The 25,248-nt window shown below is 35.1% G+C and overlaps 1 protein-coding gene across 1 annotated transcript in view; it reads right to left on the reverse strand.

Annotated features, from left to right (window-relative positions):
• Positions 1-487: 487 nt before the first annotated feature.
• FAT4 (FAT atypical cadherin 4) overlaps positions 488-25,248 on the reverse strand; it is a 175,353-nt gene continuing 150,592 nt past the window's right edge. The window contains exons 11-17 of the mRNA XM_043568869.1: positions 21,444-21,751; positions 17,097-17,182; positions 16,045-16,224; positions 12,995-13,119; positions 10,915-11,132; positions 6,332-6,593; positions 488-3,546 (exon numbers count right to left, since the gene is read on the reverse strand). Coding sequence (XP_043424804.1) covers positions 1,682-3,546; positions 6,332-6,593; positions 10,915-11,132; positions 12,995-13,119; positions 16,045-16,224; positions 17,097-17,182; positions 21,444-21,751 — 3,044 coding nt within the window. The 3' untranslated portion in view covers positions 488-1,681. The remainder of the gene's footprint in view (positions 3,547-6,331; positions 6,594-10,914; positions 11,133-12,994; positions 13,120-16,044; positions 16,225-17,096; positions 17,183-21,443; positions 21,752-25,248) is intronic.

The raw sequence follows: 25,248 nt of genomic DNA on the forward strand, positions 1-25,248 counted from the left end.
CAGGTATGTGTAGCAGAGATATCAGTGTCATTTTTCTGACCCACCATCCGACCTAGAAAATTTGGGGCAGGGTCCTTGGAGAAAATGAGAGCCAGACATTTTTCCATAATTAGCTTTAATTCATTGCTGTTCCTAAAACTCTAAGCCTGGTCTAAAGCTAGCCTTGAGTGAGCATACTCTGCTGGGGATGTCCAAACATTTATTGCCTGAAGGCTTAAACCAGGTTCATAACAAACTTAATCCCCAAAGACCCAACCTCGTCTAGACTCATTAGGCTCCAGGGAATTTCAAGAACTCTGACAGGTAGGAATGTACTAACATGACCTTAAAATATCTGCTCTGGCAATTATCCATACTCAGGTTTTTTAAAAGAAAATGATGCTTCTCGTTTGTAGTTCAACTTGCAATACCCCTGTTGACAAGTAGAGATTATTCAGGTTGGGAGTAAAAGAGTAAAGAAAGATGAAAATACACTGTGAATGCAAAGTATTTTAAATAAATATTTTAATTCTATTGTTGGCATTTACAAGTAGAAAGCATACAGTATGTTACAAATATCAAAATGTGAAAAATATGAACGTTACATAAGTAACAAATGTAAAAAAAGTATTTTCTTACCTTCCCTGAAAGTAAGAAAACTTTTCAGCATAGGAAAATATCAGTATCAAAAACACAGCTTAGGTGTAAAAAAAAGTTTTTACACTGTATTAAAAAATGATCTACAAAATGACAGAAAGAAAGAAGAGTTGAAATTTGACTTTATATAAATTATAAAAACTGGGTACTTGGGGTAAACTTCAAATGGCTGAAAAGTCCAATCATAGGCTTTCTTTAGGTCGATTCTTTAAAATTTTAAAAGCATAGAACATTGTTCAATAAATAACTTCTAAAAGTGTCTCTGAGAAGCGCTGCTGAGAACATCATTCCACGGTAGGAAGGGAGCAGTGTTCTAAGGATAATAAGCAGTCATTTTGTTCCTATTGGAAGCCTGATGAAAGTCAGATGACCATAATTGTTCACAAAAAGAGAGAGAGAGAGAGAGAGCAAGAGAGAGAGAGAGATTCGCAAGTTTTAACACAATTTTGTAAGAAACTTCTAAAGTGCTGAACAAAATGACTTCATTTTAGTACCCACTGTCATGTAAAACCTACTCAAATATCAGACATTTCTGAGCAACATCAAATATGGAATCTACAGCTCTGGAAAGTGTTAATACTTAGTCTTTCATTCAAGAAGAGGAAGGCTCTTTCTACACTTTACAAGGATTGGTTAAACCCCAAGGATCTTGCAATGCAAAACATAAGGATGATAACACAATGGAAACAATACACATACCCCACTGTGAAAGCACAAATTCATTTCTGCAATGGCAACGGTATTCATTTCAAAAATCACAAATCAAACATTGGTAAATAAGAAAAAAACTTTCCGAACGCTGCATGCCACATGACTAGTTACAAAATACGATGCATGCAGGAAAAGAAATTCAACCAAGCATATTTAAATTAAAGACTTGTTTGGAGTCTGTTTCAGCAGCATTGTGGTTATTATTTTTTAAAGTTTCCCTCCAACACCAGTCCATACTGGCCTCTTTCGCAAATGGAATACCCCTTCGTCGGCAACCTTATAACGGTTTGAGTGTTCCTTGTTTTTCTGTTTTTCCAATGCCAGTACATAAAGTTCACACATACTGCTCTGATTCCCCATCTTTGGGGACGGGCTTAGCTGTCCCATTCTTGCCTTCTTCGTTTGCTGCTGCTTTTTCTGGGAGAGATGCCAAATCTTTAAAAACATCTACATAATGGCCAAAGCCAGGGCCCCAGTTCAAAAGGTTGTCCCAGTTGAAATTCCCTGCTTGCTGCCCAAGTTTCAAGGGCAGTGTGTTGTCAGCAACCCCTGGTGCTGCTGCCTGTGTGCCCCCAGGTCCTCCCTCAGCCCTTCGGCCATGGTATCTTCTAGGCTTCAGTCTGGCTCCATAATTATCTTCGTCATCTGCATCAGATTCATTGACTTGAGATAATTTGGGCATCCTGGAAGTATATACCATTGGCTTTTCCCTGTCATACTCCATCTCTGAGCAAGTGAAAGACTCATGTGAGTCACTATCAGAAGAAGATTCTGGAGCTGGAATGCCATCTGCTGGGTTCCTTGTTCTGGACAATGGCCTTCTGCAATCCTCTTCTGAAGAAGACCTTCCGTGATCTGCACTGCAGATACTTGGGTTTCTAGGGCGAGGGGTGTTTAGCCTCTCCACCTCTTCAATCGAGAGTCCTACCGGAGGGGAAGATTCCAAAGGAATCTGCCCAATTGGCTGCTTTAAGCGACTCCCTGGTCTAGAACCGTGAGAGGTCATGGCCTGAGGACTCTTACTTCTCCTTCCCAGCCTTGTGGCATAGTTGAAAATGCCAGGTTGGCAGGTATCAGCATGCATTTCCAAAGTATTTCCATCTCTTATAGGAAGATGCAATTCCCTGGCGGGACTGTTCCTATAGAAAGTAGAGGACTTTGAGAAAGGGGCTGGGCTGTGTCGAGACAGGGGGTTGGGGGTTGGGCAAGCTGAATGGCTCAGGGAGCTGGTTCTCAAACCCTGACCGTATGAAGGTTGGTAAGTCAAACTGCTTGCTCCTAAGGGCATGGGGGATTGCCTCGCAAAGCCTAGGGGACTATGCCTCTGGATAGAAAATTTAGGTGTGTGGCTGCGGAACTGCTTGTAGTGTTGGATGATGTCCGCGTCTGAAGGGGCGATGCTGCTGGCGTTGTCGATGTCGTAATGCTCTATCTCTTGCTCCGGCGAAGCCAAAGGGGCGCTGGGGATGGTTTCTGAGCTGTGGGGAATATCAGTCTCATCGTAGATGAGGTAGGGGTTTTCCCGCTCAATGATATCTGGCTTAGGGTTCCCCTCGGGCTGCTTCCTCACAGTCATATCGTCCCCGTAGGGGGGGATATTGTCTGGGTCATCAAAAGCAACGTTCTCGCTTCCCTTCTTCTTCTTCTCCTTCGGTTTCTTCTCCTCTTTAGGGTCTTTTGTCTTCTTCCCCCTGCACTGGTTACACAGAATCAGGCTCAGGACCAGGAGGGCCAGGACTGTCGCACAGCTGCCCACGATGGCAGGCACAGCCCACAGAGGCAGGGAGATCTCTTCGGGACCCTGACTCAGAACACAGACATGCCCTCCAGGGCTTCCAGCTTTGCACACTCTCCCCTGAGGACAGAGGACCCCAAGACAAGCCACCACCGTCTCACAGGTCCTCCCTGTGTGGGACTCTGGGCAACTACATGTGAAGCCAGAGTGCAGGCCCGGCTCGCAGCTGCCCCCATTCTGGCATGGGTGGGAGGCACAATCTCCAGGGGGAACGCACTTGTAGGCATACCACTGATTAATGCACAGTAAGTCGCCCCAGCAGGGGTTGCTGGCACAGATGTTCGGGCCACGACAGCCAATCTTCACTGAGGGGTCCGTCTTAGAGATGGAGGCCAAGCTATGCTTCCCACTGAAAGGAAGACTTTCTCCACCATACAGCATAGAGGCAATGCAGCCATCAAAACCTGTAGGGGGGAGAAGGAGCAGTAAGGAATTTTAGAGAAAATGCTGCATTTAAAACACTGCACCATTGAGCTGTGGTAAAAAGAAGCCTCCCAATCACATCACAAGAGCTAAGAAACCACAGTCTCAGAGCCATCAGCCAGTCCAAAGTCAATAACTCTGCGTGTCTTATGACATAACTTAGTAAGATATATAAGATTCCCATGACAAAAGTATGAAGAGAATTGCTCAGATACTGCTCTTTCTGAAAATTTATAAATGACTCAGACAGGCTAGATTTTCTTTTACTCCCTCTTTTATTAATTTGATTATCTATTTGTCTTATTTTTATAGTATATATATATCAAGAATTGCATACATAGAAATAAAATGTATTTAAAAAACTTATAAAGAACAAAAAATAAGTTAATAGCTTTTTTCTCAATTTTTTAAAATTAAAAAATATTTTTAAAGGGAAAGAAAGACAGTGCAAGCAGAGGAGGGGCAGAGGCAGAGAGAGAGAGAGAATCCCAAATAGGCTCCATGCCCAATGCAGAGCCTGACATGGAGCTCGATCCCATGACCCTGAGATCATGACCTGAGCCAAAATCAAGAGTCAGTTGTTTAACCCACTGAGCCGCCCAGGTGCCCCTAGGCTAATAGTTGTAATCATTAGATCATGCATTCTCAATGGAGGTGATACTGCTCCCAAGGAGTTGAACATAAGTTCTTGAAGAGCAAAGGGAAAATCTTAGGTATTACAATGGTTTGCGGTCATCTAGAGGGCGGCTATAGAGTATAACTGTGGCATGAACGCTTCATGAGGTGGGACAGGCAGAGTTAGGAAAACATATCTTAAATGGCTCTTTAGAGGGTAGTAATTATTATTATTTCTTAAGGTTGAGAAACTCTTTGTTGAACTTGAGTGTGTTAATATTGCTAATGCCCCTGTCCCAGAGCCCAAGAATTGATTTTGATACTAACAAAAGAGTATGATCTACTTCGGCTTGTTTCTTAAAACATCCAAATGAATTATCATCCATATTCTAAAATAAGCTAAGTATATAAGAACAACTTGTGACCTGAACTTATACTTTTGTGCCTTAAGTCCATCACCCTCCCCTGCATTTTCCAATTATCTTCGTATTTGATATATCCTTCCACCTTAGTGACATTTCCATCCCTGATACACTTTTTCCATAAGGTTCTGTAACATCTACTTTTGTTCCTACTCTACAGATTGTTTTTCTATGACTTAGTCTCTTTCATGTTTCATTTTCCTCTCATCAACCACTGACTCCTAGAGTTGCTCAAGCTAAGGCTCCAGGCTTTCTTTTTAATCTACCCCTTCATGTTAGGTTATCACATCCATGACCAGTACATCAGTTACTTGCTTGACTCTGCTAACTCTTAACATGTATTTCCAGCTGGTGTCCATTCCTGATTATAGCCCATCTATCCAAAAGTCTTTCTCAAAGGTGGTGCAAACGCCAGGTGTCCCAAACCACCATTTTGATATTTCCCATAGACAGGCTTCTCTCTCCACTGCTCTGCAGTTTCCTCTTTCATTGGTGCTGCCCTTTTTTTAGTTGACAGGTCAGAAACCGTCTTGAATTTCACCACGATCATCAACAGTTTGATTTACTCTAATTCCTAAAAAAAATTTCTTCCCCATTTACTTCCGTCTAAACTCCTCTGCCACCACACTAGTCAGAACTCACATAATACCTTGCCTAGATCACTGCAGTATCATCCCAGCTAATTTATGCAAGCCCACTCTTGTCTCCACCAATGCATTCTCCATGTTGTAACCTGGAAGATCTTTAATATCGCTACCTGTCTAGTCTTGACACTCCTAACATAAATTTTTTATTGACTTCCCACTGTCCTGAGAGTAAACCCAAAAATGCAACATGGTCTAGGAGGCCCTGCTTCATTCTTCAACTTCCTTCATTACCTGATGACATCAGTCTCCAATGTGCTAATAGGTCATGTTCTATGATTTTTATCTACTTTTTGTTAAGTTCCTATCAATGTAAATTAATCTTTCATACTCTCCCATCTTCATCTTCACAGTTCATTTTAAGTACCAATAGTCAATTTCCCATGGAAATTTCCCTTTCTCATTTTTTGGAAATCTCTTAGAATTCTATATTCCTTCTTCACATCCTTTTTCATATTTTAAAATAATACATCTAGTTGTATAATGGTTTGATCAATGTTGCCTTCCTTACTTGGCCATGTTTTGTATGAGGAGAGTAGCTATTTATTTAGCCCACCATTGTACTCCCAATGCCAAGTACAGGGCTCAGTAATATCTGCCATGTGAATGGACACATGAATGAATGGATAAATAAATGTTTGGTGGACAAGGGAAGAACCATGGGATGAATTATGAACTTGGTAGAACAAATGTAAATGACTAAAATAAACTAAGTGATGACCAATAGTTTATTATAGACTTTTTTTTTGTTTGTTTTATTTATTTTTGAGAGAAAGAGAGAGCGAAGGAGAGAGTGAGCATGGGAGGGACAGAGAGAGAGGGAGACACAGAATCTGAATACAGGCTCCAGGCTGTGAGCTGTCAGCATAGAGCCTGACATGGGGCTTGAACCCACAAACTGCGAGATCATGACCTGAGCCGAAGTCGGACACTTAACCGACTGAGCCACCCAGGTGCCCCTATTATAGACTTCTTAAAGATAGTTATGAGAGACTTAGAATAGTCATAATGGATATTATCAGAAGTCCAACTACTTTTATAGGAATAATTTTACCTTTCCTTTGCTCAACGCAAGCAGTTTTTACCTGTGTGGGAATCTCGATGAGCTTGATTGGGTGGAATTCCTCCAAGAGATATAGTGAGTACATCGAGGCCACCAAAATCCTGTGTAGGGTGGATGATATCTCTGTTATATATTCTGTCGATGGACAGTACTGTGGCTGTTCCATTTTTTCCGATTAGAAAAGTATGCCAGTGGCCATCTGCAACATAAACTTCAGGAATATTTCTCTCCACTTTCCCAGCAATTCCTGCATCTGATGTAAAATGTACTTTGCCATTTTTAATCTGTAAAATGTATTAAAATAATGTACAATTAAGCTATGATGTGCTTGAGTAAAAATAGAATAGAAACGAAATGAAACTTACAATATTGATCAACTGAAAGCTAACAGGCTAGCTGAAGAGTCTGGCTATATCAGAGTATACTTACCCATACTTCCCCTACAAATTTAGGTAACATATACCTTCATATTTAATAGTTTTAATAGTTTTCAAGTTGTTATTATATTTATACCTAATTTTTTAAGATGCCTAAAATTATTTTCTGGAACACAGCTGAGATAATAATGGAGTGAAAACCCATTTCAAGATAAGTAAAATATACCTTTTTGTAATTACTTATAATTTAATCACAACGGCAAGTATAGAGAATCAATCAGTTTAGTAAATGGTCCACAGTGATCAAAAAATGTTAAAACTACTTGCAAAAAAAGAAGCATCAATGCTTAGGCAAAAATGAAACATAGTTGGAAAAATAGACAAAAAGAAATTCTTTTATATGTTATCTATTATGCACTGGAATTTTAGAAGAAAACATGCCTATTGTTTATATCATTTATTCAGATGAAAATTATGAGTGAATTCTTAATAATGAGGTGTCTGGGAAAGTCTTCACTTAGACTGCCTTTTACAATTTATCTAAGGGATATTTGGTTTCTTTGACTTTGCCCAGTAGAACATTGGGTAACAGGATGCTCCTACTCCAGTTTCCAGCTACCAAGTTTCCAGTATTCTGAGGAGACACTTTAGAAAATGAAATAATTTATGAGGCAACATGAACATTTGGTTCAGAGAGCATAATCCCATCATGCTGCCAGACAGAGCTGGTGCCTGGGCTGGGGGATGAAGTGGCACTGTGTATCAAATGACAGGAATGAATGGATGGATCAGTGATTTTGTCACCCGGATCACATGCTATTTCTACATGCAACAAACACATCTGGTAGAACTAAAAGTCAGTTCATTTTTACTCTGTGGAAAATATGCCTAACACATTTACATACGTTACTCATACTGTAAGATTTTATTTAAAGAGTCTCTCTAGATGGTAATATAATTCAGTACCAAATTCAGATGGGAAAAGAAAAGAGAGTTGTGGTTAAATGACAATAACATTTCATCAAGTGAGCAATGTCTCATGAAACACACGTTGAAAATAGCAGCCCGTCATTGGTGATACCTAGAGTCCTTTTGGAAAGAAGCCGTGAGAAGAGCCCTCTCCCGGCACTGTGTTTCCCTCCTACCTGATCAAACCCTGGCATCCTTCTATTTGACCAAATCTGATGAGAGTCTTTAGAATACACCATAGAGTAGGGTGAACGAGAACCTAAGTGCCCATTGTAACATTCCTGATGTTCTGCTTGTCCCCACTAATACTCTACTCAGCTCTTGCATCCTTCCTAACTTCAAAACATCATGCTCACTTTTTATGTTCATTTTTGCTTGGTTTTATTTATCCATAGATTTATTTATTTATTTATTTATTTATTTATTTATTTTTGATCTACACCTCCGAATCCCTCATCCCAACTCTGTACAATACATTTAGCCCCACTTAAAAATAAACACAAACAAACAAACAAACAAACAAACAAAAAACTACACATCAAGAAAACAGGATTGATTTGGAACAGAAATAGAGTCCGTAATCTTACATTATTACAGAACTCTAAATATGGAGATACACAAAATGCCATAAAAGAAGGGAGGTTGGCAGAACACTTTAAATATACCATCAGCACAGTTAGACATGAGTATGCTTCCTTCTGTTTTTCAATCTAATATTCTCTCTACCTAATGCCTTTTTTATCTGAACAGACTCTATCTATTCTACATATTCTCCTCTCTCTTCACATTGCTATTGCTACTCACTCTTGACACTCCCCCCAAACCATTGGAAATCTCATTTACCCAACTCTCTTTTCTATGTTCAAAATGATCATCTTGATTCCTTTGTGTGTGTGTGAGAGAGAGAAGAAAGATGGATTGATGCAGAGAATGAAGAACAAAAGAAAGAAAGGAAGAAATAAAGGAAGGAAGGAAGGAAGGAAGGAAGGAAGGAAGGAAGGAACTGTCAGAAAGAAACTGTCAGAAATTGAGCCAAAAGAAAGAAGGAAAAAAACCAGGGGCCTTACTCACCGATAAACTAAATGAAAAGAAACAGTTCTTTCTGACTACCTTCCTAGCCTGTGCAAGTAGATCGTATTCCTGTCATCCGAATAATTTGCCTGCTTACTTACAATAGCCATTCTCTTTCCGTCTATTTTGTTCTCTTTATTCACTGGTTTTTTAATCTACTTACTTTACCTGCCAACCCCCTTAATCTCTGAAAAGCTGCTTTTCAAAATATTCATAGAAAAGAAATGTGCATTTTGGTCTGCATTAGTCATTATTTTTATTCATTAGCATTTACTTTTCCTTCAGGAAAAAAATCTCTTTCTAAGTGCTTGCTACCAATGTAAGAATATCTGGAGAAGTTGAATGCTGCCGTCCTGTTGGAAATGCAAGATTTTATGGTGACAAAAATGGATCCTGACATTCAGCTTCTTCCTTAAGGAAAAAAAAATATCCTCTCTCTGATTTCTTCAACCACATTGTATTTTGTATCTCTTGGCTTAAAGAGATAATGTACAGAAATATTTCATATGTCATTTAAATGGCACGAGGACTTGGAAGCAGCTTAACAGATAATGCACAGACCTCAATGTCAAAGCCTCTCAACGCATACAAAAAGTGTTTCTTGTAGACTGTGAAGCTTTACTTCTTTCTGTACTTCCACTTTCTTTGGTTCTGATACACTTTCCAATACAAATTATAAACACCAAATAAAATCATAATATAATGACATAGATGCTTTGTTTTGCAGTAGCTTTATTAATTTTGAACTGGGCTCCTTGGTTGAATATGGAGGTAAACTTATAACGGGAAGATGTTCTTTTGTACTAGATTAGAGCGGAGTTGTTCAACTTCGGCACTATTGACATTTTGGACCAGATTCCTTCTTTGTTTTGGGGTGCTGTGTTGTGCAATGTAGGGTATTTAGTGACATATCTGATCTCTACTTACTAGATGCTGGTAGCACCCCCTCCCCATTGTGACAATAAAAAAATGCCTCCAGACATTGTCAAATGTCTCCTTGGGGGAAGAGAGGGTAAAATCATCCACAGTTGGGAATGACTGGACTGTGAGGACTAAGATTTTTAAAAATATTTTTTGTACTACTTCCTAAAGATATGTGCATGCAGCATAACAACCAGAGTTGACTTGGATGGAGAGAAATTTTAAGAATAAAAAGGCTGAAGTTCAGAGGTGAATGTCGGTTTTATTTTTAAATATTATATGTGAGTTAAATGGAGTAATTCTCTATGCATATTGCTTTTTTTCTTCATGAACTAAGCTTTTAGTAATGTTCAAAATATTAATTTATAGGTGAAGAGAATACAGGATGTCTGAGTTTATTTTCTTCAGAATTTACCAAAATTCATGTAAAAATTATGAGTGGAATTATAATATCAAAATGATATTAATCAAAATCAGTCAAAAGAAACTGATGATTTAAAAGGTGAAGTCTTATTTGTGGGAAAGAAAGCAGACTAATATAATAGTCTTAGAATTAAGAAGCTAAAAGCTGAAGGAAAATGCATATCCTGGGAAATTATTCACTGGGTTAGCATATCATTTATAGTTTAAAATATTATGTAAAAGCCTAATGATAAATCAATGCATTGTTCTCATAAAACAGAATGTTTAAAAACAATGTTTTTAGAAATTATTTGGGGAAGTCAGGGGGAATTTAACTTACAACAATTCCAAAGATACTTAATTTCACAGGGTTTACCTAGATAGTTAATTGACTATATGCTCCAGAATAAAGCCAGATAACTTAAAAATGTTTTTTTCTTATTCTTGTCCCACCAATTAATGTAAACATATCAGTGTTTGGAATAATTTCTGGAACTTTTTTTTTTCACTTCAAAAGCACATTATCTTTTTGTTTTACTTTGTTTAAAAGTAGAGAAAGAAAAGCAATATAAATTTTTATTTGACAAAATAGATTGCAACAAATTCTTTCTATGCTGGCCTACCTAGCAGTGGTCTTTACTCTAAACCAAGACAAAAGTGTTTAGAAAGCAAACCATTCAGATCTTTGTTACTCAGGCCAATGCCTGGGGAATAGTTAAGATAGATGATATTGGAATAGTGCCCGGTATTAGTCGGAACTCTAATGGGTTGTAAAGAAAAGGACAGAAATTATGGGCGAAGTGATTTAAATCATGACACAGCAGGCGGTCTAATCAAATGAAGTCACCATTAGCTTTTATCTTACCTTCACAGTAGTGTAATTGCTGCTTTCTTGGATATGGATTAAAATGCCATTCTCGCTTCTTGTTCTGAATTTTATTTCCAGACTGTTCACACCAAAAGGCTCCAACATGGCACCTCGTATGCTCTGTCTTAACAAATATTCCCGCTTCTCATTCTGACTCATGTGGTAATCCAAGCGCCCTTTGCCTTCTAATGATAACGCAGTGTCAGGAGTAATAGCTGAAAGGCAACGAAGAAAGGGAAAAATGAATGCATCCATTTGGCTTCTGAAGAAGTTTTTATAAGTGACAAAAATTATAAAAAAGGGCAATAAAATATCAGGTTTTTGGAATCCATATTCCCCAATCCTCCTCTTGGGAAAAAAAAAATTCCATTTCTGAATTACTGTAAAAGGTAATTTCAAATGCTTAAATCAAAATCAGAATCAATCATTTGGGTAATATTCAATAAAATATTTGGTATAGCAGGGGCGCCTGAGTGGCTCAGTTGGTTAAGGGTCCGACTTTGGCTCAGGTCATGATCTCATAGTTCGTGAGTATGAGCCCTGCGACTGGCTCTGGGCTGACAGCTCAGAGTCTGGAGCCCACTTCAGATTCTGTGTCTTCCTCTGTCTGCCCCTCTGCTGCTTTCACTCTCTCTCTCATTGTCTCAAAAATAAATAAACATTAAAAAAATTTAAAAAAAATATTTGGTATAGCATATAAATCATGAATACTTATAGAGATACCACCTGTTAAAAACATGAAGTTGCAAATGTGTTTATAATAAGTGTTACTTTATTTCCAAAATTTATAAATGTGTTCAGAGTTGAATGATTTGTAATCATAAGTCTCTAGCATGTTAGAAATTTGGACAAAGAAGTGAACAAATACTTAATTTGTATTAATTTTATTATTAGCAATCATCATATAATCATGTTGAATAGTAACTGTAATGTATAATTATAATTTATCATAATTTGGTAAAATGTTCACACTACTGAACTTTAGAAGTTTGTTATCATAACAGTTAATATAGCTAAAGAAAAGACATAAAGCAAATGAGCTCAAAAGGGTTTCAACACTGAATAGTATACTTTATAGAGCTAAATTTTATAGTATGTGCATTATATCTCAATTAAAAAAAAAGAACCTCAGACATCTCTCAAGCCGATGACTCATTTCATGTTCCAGGCATAACTGGATTCCTACTTATAAATACTCATTACTTAATGAAAAAAACTATCTGACAACATATTTTTTTGTTGCTTTGATGTTATCCTAACTAATTCAATATGATTATATCTTCTGCTAGTAAGAACTTTTTGACTACAGTATATCCTTAATGTGATCATGAATTTATATTCATTCTTATAATATAATTAGGACTCCTTGGGAAGTGGTCAAATAACTGCAATGATCTGAGTATTAACCATATACTTGAAAATAAGGCAAATTTTCTAGAAGAAACTCCATTAGGGTTAGTTAGTGGGATGTACAGCTTGAAATTAGAGAATGCCATGTTCTAATGATGGCTTGAGCGCCTCTAACGTCTTATTAAAAAATAGTAGTAGGGTTTAAAAAACAAATAATTATACAAAGATTTAAAAAGTAAGACTCAAAACCAATTCTAATAATTGTAAATTAAAATGCAAATATCACCTTTAATTGTAATAGATTATACTGCCATTGTATGATGGTTTGAACTCAGTGTTTAGTCATTTATTATTTACATTTTTCTACCACATACAAAATATTTACTGGAGAAATATTCCTTAAAGGCAGACAATATTAGACCCAAACCTGAATATAGTCCTTGGCCTTGTATTTGTATAGCATTCCTATAAATTAGCTTTGCTAAATTCATAAATTCATAAAATGGAAATTAACAACTTAGTAAATAATTCTGAAAGAATATCACTCTTCCTCAGGTTAAAAAAATAAATGTAAAATGTCACTATAGTTTCTAATTGTTACCCATTTATTATTTTCAACATTTAGAATGAGAAAATTTCTTTGAATATAATTACATATTTAAGTGCATATATTTACACTTTTCATGATTACTATAATTTCCAGTGAAAGAGAAAAAAGCTTACATACATTTTTCACAGTATTTCCCAGTTAGTCCTTCTTTGCAATGACACTGCTGCCATGACCAGTAATCCGTACATGTGCCACCATGTTGGCAGGGGCTGTGAGTACAAGCACCTTCTAGTCTGGGACATCTAAAATGAAATAATAATAAAGACTCATAAGGCATAAAATAAAGTGTGGGGGATTTGTTAAAACTAGATATAAGCTTTTATTAACTTGCTTAGTTTCATGCACTCACTTCTTAGAAACTCAAGTTACAACTATATTTGGGGCATCTAGTCAAACTAGGAGCTGTAACACAGGGCTTGCCTCATTCAAAAAGGAGAAAATTAAACCAAATAACATCTTACACAATGCAGAAAAAGAGGTGATAATTTATTTTTTAAATTAATTCTTATTTGAGTAGGACATCTTTGGTTAATGTAATCTAAGGCCCCCATATTTATTTGCTTATAAATCTCCTCCAGACAACTCATCAACTGATGTCTATTAAATGTCTACCATATGCCAATTACAAGCATACTATTCTAAGCATGGGGGCAAAGTGTTGAAAAATCCACATGTCATGGAGTATTTATTTTTCCTTGTGTAGGAGGCAGTCAAAAAACAAAACAAAACAAAACAAAAATTAGGTAAATATGTAATATGTTAGAACAAAGAAAGTTCTTTGGAAAATTAAGATAGACAAAGGGTATCGAGAGATTTTTTTTTAGGATGGAGGGTAGATTCATCAGCAAAGGAAGGACATATTTTTGTAAAGACCTAAACAAATTGAGAGAATGAAGAATATTTGGTAGAAGATCACTCCAGACAGAGGAAACAGCAAGTAAGAAAGTTAAATTGTACCTAATATGTTTGAGGAACACCGAGGGGCCCAGTATGGTTGGAGCAGAGTGAACAAGAAAAAGAAGCATATGTAAATACAGTGAGAAAATGGAGAAAGAGGCTAGATCATGAAGGCCTTGTAAGTCAGGGTTAGGACGAACATCTGTTTTTAAATGTCATTCTGGTTGTTGGTAGATTGGATGTGAAGTATGTCAGAAAGAGAAGAATCAAAGGTAAGTCTAAAAGTTTTGGCTGAACAGTTTTGGCTGATTGACTTATCATTATTTAAGACAGAGAGAACTGTGGAAGAAATAGATTTAGAAGGAATCGGGAAAGAAGGCCACGAATTCAGTTTTAAACTTAAGTGTGAGATATTTGTTAGAAAGACACATAGGATATTGGGTAGTCCATTGGATAGAAGGGTCTGAAGTGCAGAAGAAAGGCCAAGTTGAAGATAACCATTTAAGAGTCACCAGTTTTAAAGTTAGTACTTAAAACCAAGGGCTATAAAACATGATTTAAAGAATGAATATATATACAAAAGAGAAGGGGTCAACCAGATGAGAAAAAGAAAACCAGGATTGTACCATATGCTGATAGAGGTATTTTTAGGGAAAGGAAGTAATGAACATTGGAATTCAAAGAAGATGAGAACTGACCATTGATTTTAGCAACACAAAGGTTATTGATCACTTTGACAAAGAACAATTTTTCAAAAAGAGAGAGGATGGTAATTAGAGAGTAAAATGGGATTAATAAAGTTTTTACAAAAATAAAATGGGAGAAATAGCAGCATGGATTTAAATGAGGAAAGACATGCCAAGGAGACAGCTGGACTATTGTTTTTAGAACATTGCAGGGGACTGAGCCTTTTACATAAAAAGGGGGTGGTCTTTATGGGAATAGGAGCAGTTCGTTCATAGTAATAGGATGCAATGTAGACCATGGGATGCACACGTGCATGGGCAAATGTAGAGGAATAAGCTTTTGGAAGTTTTCTTTTGATTGCTTCCATTTTCCAAGCAAGGTAGGAAGCAAATTCATTACCTGGGGAAGATGGTACAGGAGTGATATTTGGGGTCTGTGAAAAGGGGAGGCTGGAAAGTCATTGAGAAAAGTGAGCAAATGATTAAACTGGGGAATAGAATATGTTGCCACGCAAAATCATGGCCACATTAGAGATTAGTAATCACGAATTTGAAGACAATGAACTCCTCCAGAGCAAGAATCTGCCTTGTTCATTTATTTGTAACTAACCTCAGTCCAAGTGCCTAGTTCAAGACTTAGCTTTGCTACTCACCAGCTTGTTGACTTTGAGAACGTTTTTAAAACACTGAGTAGCTCAGAAATTAATATTATCTATCTCATAAAATGGTTGTAAAAGTTAAAATAGACTAAAAATATTAAGAATAGTATTAACCACAGGGCTTTTAATGTATTAATAAAATTAGAAACAAGTAAAGTGTATAATAATAGTTAAAATAGGGCACATTCATATGATGGAACAGCAGGCAATCATGAACCTCACAATGAGGTTAAAAGTGTTTGTCTCTGGGTGGTGCATAGGATACTTTATATTTTTCTGAATTTTCCAATTTTCATTATGAATAAGATTTATTTTTAAAATAAAGTGTGTTATTTTCACAATTCCAAAATCATTGCAGGGAACCTTAACCAATAAGCACATAGGAAAATAAAATGTTTTACAATTAATCAAATTATTGCCTGTTAAAGGTGTACTAAGGTATATTTTGAAAATATATGTTTGTATGTAAAGCTATTTAATATCAAATGTTTTTTTGTGTACATTATTACTAACATTTATACATCATTATGTGGCAGATACTTTTCTATGTGATTCATGTACTTGTCATTATAATCTTCACAACTGTTTTGAAGCGTATATAGGCGTAAAAGCATACGTATATTTTTCTTACACTCCAGAAAATAAGAGTTAATTTCTAAGTAAATATCACATTTTATACCAAACAGTAAATATTTAAATTTAATACGTTAATTAATTCAAATAATTTCTGTGTTAACTGTAAAAGTTAGCTGGTGGTAATTAAATTAAATAAGAAATTAAATGAAATGAATATTTAAAATTCAAAACAATGTAAAACATTTGATACTTTTAGAACTGTGGTCACAATAATTTCAGCTTTGGATGCTCAATTACCATGCATTTTGTTCGTTTTTATTTAAAATAATAAGAAATAAAATTGTCATACTGATCTAGGATGCCTTGTGCTGCCAGAGCTTGGCTGGGTTCCAGAGGCCTTCCATTGACTGCAAACTCCATTATGCACCCAACAAAATCATGGCTTTCCACGTGTCCTCTCCTCTGAAGGATCGGATCTAGGGATCTGATACCTCCAACTGTGACTCGATTTGGCTGAACGTCAAGAGTCCTACATGAGAAAGCAAAGAAAGTATATTAGCTCCAACATGATAGATTTCAGTAGAATGTTTAGCTTTAAAAAGAGTGACTATAACTTTCTGGCATGTGTTATAGTGTGGTAAATTTGAATGGAAAATATTACCTATTGATGCATATTCCCTTACAGATTTCTACAGGATTATTAGGTTTTCAAGGCATGAAAAATAATAAAACTTATGGAAGTGACATTTTCAGTTAGCCAAATGGGATGTATAAAACAATGCTGAATTAGCAAGAAGCAGCATAACATCAGAGAGAAGATAAAGTGCAGCAGAAATAGTGATTATATTAATGTTAGATTAATTAATGTTAGATAATATTAATGTTAGATTATACATTTTTCTTCCCCACAAGATGATAATAATGCCAATATGTTAATTAATATCATAGATGATATGTCAATATTTATTTTTCTCTGTTGTTATTTCTGTTAACATCACTTAGGTTTTAGATGGCATAATTCTGTGTCTCTTCCTGAGGTGCCACTGAAAAGTATCTGTGGATAATTGTGGTATACAACTTCCAAAGGAGGTAAAGACTGGGATTAGTCTAGCCTTGCAGGACCCAGGTCATAGGCAACAATTTCATGATCTACTCAAAGAGTACAGGCCATGTTAGTCTTTCCTTCCTCTATTTGTCCTCATCTCTCCCATCTCGTGTCACACCATTTTTACATATTTTTATACTCATTATTAATTTTTTATTTACAGAGTAAAAATTCCTTTGGAGAGCATAAAATATTGTAAACTCTTATAACACTTAGCATAATAAAATTATTTTTAAATGCAGAATTTCCTTTTTAAGGTCAAGTAATAATAAGATCAAACGAATAATTTCACTTACCAGTCATCTGAAACTGCCACATTACTGACAGTGCAATACCCTGGTTCTTGGTTCTCAGAACAAGAGTCCACAGTTAAGGAAGCTGCCTATAAAGTAGGAGAAGGAAACATTCATCCTGGGTTCTGCTGTGCCTATTGTCCTTTTCGGCCAACACTGCCCAGTACTTGTTTCTATGTGGACATGATTTTGAAGTTGTGATAACATTTTGGCTTAGTATATTATGACATAATACACCTATAATATCAAATTTGGGGCACATATTTCTTTTACATGTCTAAAACTGTGACATTATAAGAAGTGGGAAGTACTTTGAAAAATCTTCACCAGGCCCCTTGTGTATAAGTGAAAAACTCATAGGGCACCTGGGTGGCTCAGTGAATTGACAGTCCAGCTCTTGATTCTGGTCAGGTCACGATCTCACAGTTTGTGAGTTTGAGCCCCGTATCGGACTCCATGCTGACGGTGCAGACCTGCTTGGGATTCTCTCTCATCTAGTTGATATTTTCAACTAGAGAATATCACATAGATATTTATGAATGACTCAACTAGGAAAAAAAAACACTTTAGATAGTGGCATAATATTTTGATAAATCTTAACATAATTTTCTGATTTTCTAAAAGCTTCATGATACAGAACGTCTGAGGGGAAGTTTTATTTGAACAACACCCTATGCAATTTAATCGTCAGAGTTAAATGTGCTTTCTCGTACTGTTGAATTTTTCTACCAGTACTGCTGTAAATTGACATGTTTGTATCCTGTCTATTCAGTGATTCAAAGCTGAGAAGTTAATGATTTTGCCAGTTTCTAACAAAATCCCTTTGAACTGTAGAAAATGACAGATTCAAAATCCAGTAGGGGCCTTCTTTTGGGTATTTTCTAAAATAGGAAGATACTTTTTTCCTCTGACTGAAGTACTAATGACAAAGTATTTTTTTCCACATTTGGTATTATTTAAAACTTGATAGCCACATACTACAAATGAACTGAAAGAATTTTTTTTTTCTATCACTTTTGGCATACACATAGTACCTCTTTTTTTTTTTTTTTTTTTTTTTTTTTTTTGCTTTCCCTCTTACTCCCAAGTTCTAAATTTAGGTAGAATTAAATGGTCATAAAATTTAAAGGGGCCTTGGAAGTCATCAGATAAAATCACCTATTCTACATAAGTGGCTGTTGACAATATCTTAGCAATATAGTTATCTCCCACCTGCTATGCCCCATTAGGATGCTGTCATTATTAGGAAATCATTGTGGCTAATGTAAGCCCCAATATACAATATCGATACCAGACTCCATATGCTTGTTCTAATTCTGTCTGTTTCAATAATGCCAGAGTAAATGGATAATCAGGAATATTGGACTTTTCTAAATTTGTATTCTCCTAAAGGTCTTCCTCTGAGAATACTAGTTTGGTATTAGGCTGGTTTAAAAAAGCTCAGGCAGGAAGGTGCATACTAACTTATTACTAACCTAAAAAATTATTATTGCCAAGATTTGCTTGTTATACACCTATTAGAATTCACTGAACTCAGTATGATTTTTTAGGCACTACTCATAATTAAAATTTATTGAGATTAAAACATTTTTTCTAACCTCAAATGGATGTATGGAGCCATGTTTTTGAAAACTCAGGATGACTAACATTCAACAAGCACCTATTTAATATCAAATATTTAAAAATATATAAAATATATAGATTTTTATAAAGGAAACTATATGTAAAATATATAACAATATATAAAATTTTAGATATAATTTATATTAATCCTTGCAATAATACCAAAATGTGGAGATATTATTCCCATTTATAGACCACATTTTGATTTTCTGCCCAACCCCTTTTCAAAACACAACCCATCTTGAATTATTATCAAATACAGTCTCCAAATGAGTATTTTCAAGTAGATTTCTTTAAAAAATTATTTTTAGAATATCAATGTTTTAAATTACTGTTACTAGGGGCACCTGGGTGGCTCAGTCGGTTAAGCTTCGGACTTTGGCTCAGGACATGATCTGGTGGTTTGTGGGTTCAAGGCCCAGGCTGGACTCCTCACTGACAACTCAGACCCTGGAGCCTGCTTCAGATTTTCTGCTTCAGATTCTGTGTCTCCCTCTCTCTCTGCCCCTCCCCCCTTATGCTCTCTCTCAAAAATAAATAAATAAACATTAAAAAAAAATAAGTTACTGTTACTAAATGTTATTCTCGTTTTGGTCTCATTTTCAGAATATTGGGGGTAATTTTTTAAGTAAACATTTTATAAATTAATATATGTTACAATAGAGTTATAGTTACAGAATATTAATACCAAGTTCATAAGAAAATGGAAGACAATATATAAAGTAATATAATATATAATTTAAATGGTTCATAAAATTTCACTAATACTTTTATTGTTTCCTCACTTATATTTTAATAAACTACAACTACTAGCCTTGTAAGACCCTGAATGTAACACAATGGATGTCCTCATGAATATCTGAACATCTAACCTTGATGATGTTGATAAAATCATCTGGTCATCTTTATATCCATCATCATTCTTTTTTTTTTGTCCTTTGTGTTTCTGTATTTAAAAAATTGTTTAAAATCTTCTTTTCTAAGTTATATTAGAGTGGAGGAGAGAAAAGCCATTGTATCTGATGCCATTAAACACACACACACACACACACACACACACACACACAAAACAAACAAAACAAAACCCCAAAAAATCCCACATGGATTTAAAGTACTGCTAAAAACAAATGGGGAATCTGATCCTTTGATAAAGATTGTTTGTTATTTATATTTGTCAGAAAAAAATCAATAAAATAAGATTCCTCCTGTCTTATGCCTTTATGAAATTTGTAATTAGGAAGGGCACAAAAGTTTTTCTTTTAAAACTGTGGATCACAGAAAAAATAGCAGTAATATTTTCTATGTTCTTTCTATAAATTGCTTATATGTAGTCCAACAATATAAAGTGGTCCCAAAATTTAGTGCCCAAAAATTTCTATTGTCAGACAAATATATGATTCATTTGATCAGTTTCAAAACTATATAACTCACTGTATTTTTTATATTTTTCTATATTGTCACAGAGCTGAGACATAAAACTATAATCATTTAGATCACATTTCTTTATTTAAAAAATGATTTCAGAGCATTTATTTTGTTCTTTTGGCTAATTTTTATTTTAAATATTTATTTATTTTTGAGAGAGAGTGCCTAAGCAGGGAAGGGGCAGAGAGAGAGAGGGAATACAGGATCCAAAGTGGGCTCCCCACTGACAGCAGAGGGGCTCCAACTTATGAACTACGAGATCATGACCTGAGATGAAGTCGGATGCTTAATCTACTGAGTCACCCAGGTGCCCCAAATGTTTATTTTAATACATGACTTCAACCTTTAACTCTATTTCTATGTAGGGTAGAATGTAAATTTTAAAGAGTAGTTATCATTTTAGAAGTTTGATGATAAAATCCAAAAATATTTTAAAATAGTTTTTGTTAGCATTTACTTTTTCAAAAACCCTTGATAGTTGTTGAAAATGGGGGTGGGGGAACCATGAAGAGATAGTTGGTAAGTAAGTAAATATATATGTGTGTGTGTGTGTGTGTGTGTGTGTGTCTTTCCATTCTAGATGTATTGCTCTGTATCAAATGGTTTCAAACACTTACAGGTAAAATACATCATGCATTTTCCTTTTTAAAGAAAAAAATACTTGTTTAATGAACACAAGTACTAAATAAATACATACCATCTTACTGTAACATGAGAGCCATTTAATTAAGTGGAATATAATATGGAAATCTTGAATATTACTGAGTTTATAATTCTAAAAATACTTCTGCTAGTCAGCAAACAGAACTTCATTTTATTGCAGTCTCATGTGATAGACCTCACAGATGACAGCATATTGAGGAGCTAAGTGCAGTAAGGACTACTCACGACTGTTTTGGAATATGTGTTAGCATCATCTTTTATCAGTAATTTATTTACAGAAAAGTTTTTTTCATTTGTTTTTAAATTGTTTCTTCAGTTAGGACAAGGATACTTACAAAAGTAGCCATTTTAAGTACAGTTCTGACATGGCCTTAAACATATATAGGAAATGTATAAAATGGAATATTTATGCACTAGGATGTTTTATTTACTTTGCTTCCTTTTATTATTTTTGAGACAAGTTGTTTTTTGTGACAGGCATAGCTGTCATGAGCAAAAGAAAGATTATTACCTACTTGTGGCTATAGTTCATACCAAAACTGGTTAAATGTGAACCTTAATTCATGCTTTAACTTGAAGGCTTGATTGACTGGATGTACAACAATAAAACAAGTTTTAACATAAAATGAAATGTCTTACCATTCCTGCTCTCCGGGCAATCACAGTGTGAAAATGTCCATCTGACACTTTCTTCATAGTGGTGAGTTTATATGTACCACTGCCTAAATTATAAGAGAATCTTAATCTTTCCTCAGCAATTTCAAGGGCCAAAAACTCAGCCCGGTCCCCTGTCTGGTTGTCATAATTGTAAAGCAGTAAAGCATGACTTTTAATAGTTGCAAATTTGACATAAATATAGTTGTTATTGGGGTCCAAGCTGGGAAATTCCATGTATGACAGCTCCTCAAATCCATAACTGTTCAACTCACAGTGCTTTCCAAAGACACCTGTAGATGAAAAAATTGACAAATTGACACATCAAATTCCAGTGAAGTTTTAGTAAATGATTTTGGTTAAAATATTTTTATGTTGCAATAATGAATCAGGGTTTACCAGCCTTATTTTGTATTATTCTCCAAAGAATATTGTCTAAATTAAATTGAAATAGAACAAATCAATGATCTTTAAGGCATATGAGAGATGATGAACTACTGTACTTGCTTCTCTTTGGCCAACTAAAACCCATACCTAAGTAGGTCCCATTTCTAAAAATTAGAATTAGTGGAATGGAGTATGTCTGGAGTTATTTCTTCCCTGGAAAACTTTCAAAATTAGTTTGTCACCATTTTAAAAGTTCTAATATGCTGTAATTTTCAACTGAGATACTTCCCTTACAATACTTAATTCTTAAAAACAATTTTAATTCAATTGATGGTAAATTTTATTTTGACCTTCAAAAAGAATTAATCACTATACTCATGGTATTTTCGAGAGCCACTAGATTAGGGAACCACTGCTTTTAGGAAAGGAAATAACTGTCTTAAGTTTTTTAATCTCTGTCTTGCTTTATACCTTCTTTGGGTATGATTTACAACAGGCTACTTTAAAATAGCTTTCTGCTTTTTTTTTTTTTTTCTGAAATCCAGTATCCCCACTTGTTTGTGCTGGTTCTTTTTCAAACTTGAAAAATGAGTTTTATTGATGTTACAGTGCTACGCCAAAATTCTTTTCCCACAAATATTAGTAGACTGTAGCAAATGATTGGAAAATTAACCCATGCCAATACATCATGATTCTTATTAACTGGCAAAGGTTCCATTCCTTAATTTTGGCTGTATATCTCTTGTAAATGCGTTAAATTTAGTCAGGGAATTGTTAAGCTAGAAGAAACTAATGCCATCATTTTACAGAATATTTAAAACTCGCCTGAGGTCACAAAACCATGGGAGACAGAGCCAGAATTTGAGGCCAGATCTACTGATTGTCTAGTTGTTTTGACTACATCACATTTTATATCCAAATGTTCTTTAAATTAAAATGGCCTAGAAGTTGCTGTAAAAGCCTGTGTTGTTTATCTTTTCCTTCTCTGTCAAGGCTGAGATACTAATCATAAATATGTAGGAAATATGCATATGAGTTATTTCTAAACATTAGCCGCATGAAGGAAAAAGCAAACATATAATAGAAATTATATCTATTGTCAATATTTCATACATTTATTTATATATCATAAGTATATGATATATATCATATATTATTATATAATTAATAATGTGTATATATAACATATATACACACATTTTAAAATTTTATTTATATTAAATGTTCATCTACTATATTACGTATAGCTTGCTTATATATACAGGAAGAGTAATGAAAGTTAAAAGAAGAAGCAGAGATGGAGCATAGAAATGAAACAGACTATTGACTAAGAAAATTGTGCTGTGTGTTCTCTTAGGCCTCTTCTAATTAAAAATATGAAATGAACACGTGCTTAAAAATTGATTTATGCAAAAAGAGTATACATACTGGACAGATGTCCTACATTTTTATTCAGATAGGCACTAGATACAAATTGATTCATGAAAATATTTGTTTATGGAATATTTTTCTTAGAGAAAGGTACATTCTTGTGTTTTTTTTTTTTTTCAACGTTTATTTATTTTTGGGACAGAGAGAGACAGAGCATGAATGGGGGAGGGGCAGACAGAGAATCGGAAACAGGCTCCAGGCTCTGAGCCATCAGCCCAGAGCCTGACGCGGGGCTCGAACTCACGGACCGCGAGATCGTGACCTGGCTGAAGTCGGACGCTTAACCGACTGCGCCACCCAGGCGCCCCATCTTGTTTTTAAAATAAAATAAAATTTAATGAAGATTTTAACACAGCCCTCCAAATGAAATGCTGTGAAAGAAATCTACATAAAGATCAGGTGAAATTATTAAAATTACTCTAATAAGGAATATTTTGTGTGTGGATAGTTATACATATATATACATACATAGGAAGTTATAATTATGCAGGCTTCCTTTAGAAAATCGTAAGCACTTTACGCTTTTCTAAAACAAAATCCAAAAAAATAAAAATCTGAAAAAATTTTAAAAATCCAAACAACACATCCTTCACTGATGAGAAAGTAAACAGTGCAAAATTTTTTCCCAATTTCAAAATTACAGTTAGGATGTTGTTTTATAGGATGCATGTGTAACTACCTCCAGCTATTTGTTTGAGGCATTCCATCTGTCATTTGTATTTGTATGGTTCACCCACATTCAATTTGAAAAGGAAAATACTTTATCCTTTAATTCTCTCTGGTCTCCAGTCATGTATTATTGTTTTAAGGTTTTCTGTTTTCTTTTCTTTTATAAATCTTCTATTGCCAACTGACAATGTCAAAGTTTACATAATGTTTGTTTGTTTGTTTGTTTGACACTGGAAGAAACAGTGGGAGAAATCTCCTGCCAACTGTATGTGATCTGCCTCCAATTTACACTGTTGTGCTAGTCCACTTTCCCTGGGGAACTCAGGTAGGGTGAAGGCAAGGTCCATTTGGACCCCAAACACTTTTGCCCAATAGGCAACGATTGTTGTATCAGCTACACTGTAGCAAAGACTTGTTTCTATTTGGTATCAATTATCTTAAATCTTCATATTTGCAACTGAAATGCAATGCAATCTCTAAAAATGTAAAAACCTTTCTTCAGTCACTTGAAAATTCATGTTTTCCACTTTGCATTCCAATCCCCTTATCTTTCATTCCAAATACAAGTTAAACCATGAAACCTGCTTGTGGTTATCTATAGAAAGCAGCACCCTTTAGGATTATAAGAGATTACTGAAAGAAGTTTTTAGAAGATCTAAAGTTGTGGTTATTTTGACCTTAATCTACTTTTCACTGCTTCAGAGGCATTGTTGGTGAGAATCTCAAAAAAAAAAAATTAAAAAGCAGGGATCCTGTAAATGTCACTGAACTGAAAATAATATTGTGTTCTAGTTACTATATCATCTTGGGGTAGTTTTGTTTCATTTTTATTTTTTTGACTTTAGAGAAAGTCTTCAATTTCTGGACCTCAGAACCACTGCTAAATGCATGGCTCACAATTAGATACTTATATTCTGTTTTCCTTTATCATTCTACTGATGTTGTGCTTTGCGAAGATAAAACTAGATAGAGTCATGGAGTTATTTGAAAATGAATTAACACTACATTTTACTTTTACTAGAAATCTCAGATTCTGGTTTAAATTCTATTCTCCAATATATGTTGAGATTCACTTTTCAGAGTCCATACAGCACAATGATATGCTCAAAAGACTACAAAATATCTTTCTCTTCTCTTGTTTATGGAGAGAGATTAGGGTCTTTAATTACTGTAGGACATCTGGGGATGAATACTATATTGTGGGGTAAGGTATTTCTTAAATAAATGGAATAATCACAAAGCACTGAAACAACCCAGGTTAAAATAAAAGCTTGCTCCAAAGCTGTTTTCATAGTCCTTGGTG

Source organism: Prionailurus bengalensis, chromosome B1, assembly GCF_016509475.1.
Source record: "Prionailurus bengalensis isolate Pbe53 chromosome B1, Fcat_Pben_1.1_paternal_pri, whole genome shotgun sequence".
Classification (NCBI taxonomy): domain Eukaryota; kingdom Metazoa; phylum Chordata; class Mammalia; order Carnivora; family Felidae; genus Prionailurus; species Prionailurus bengalensis.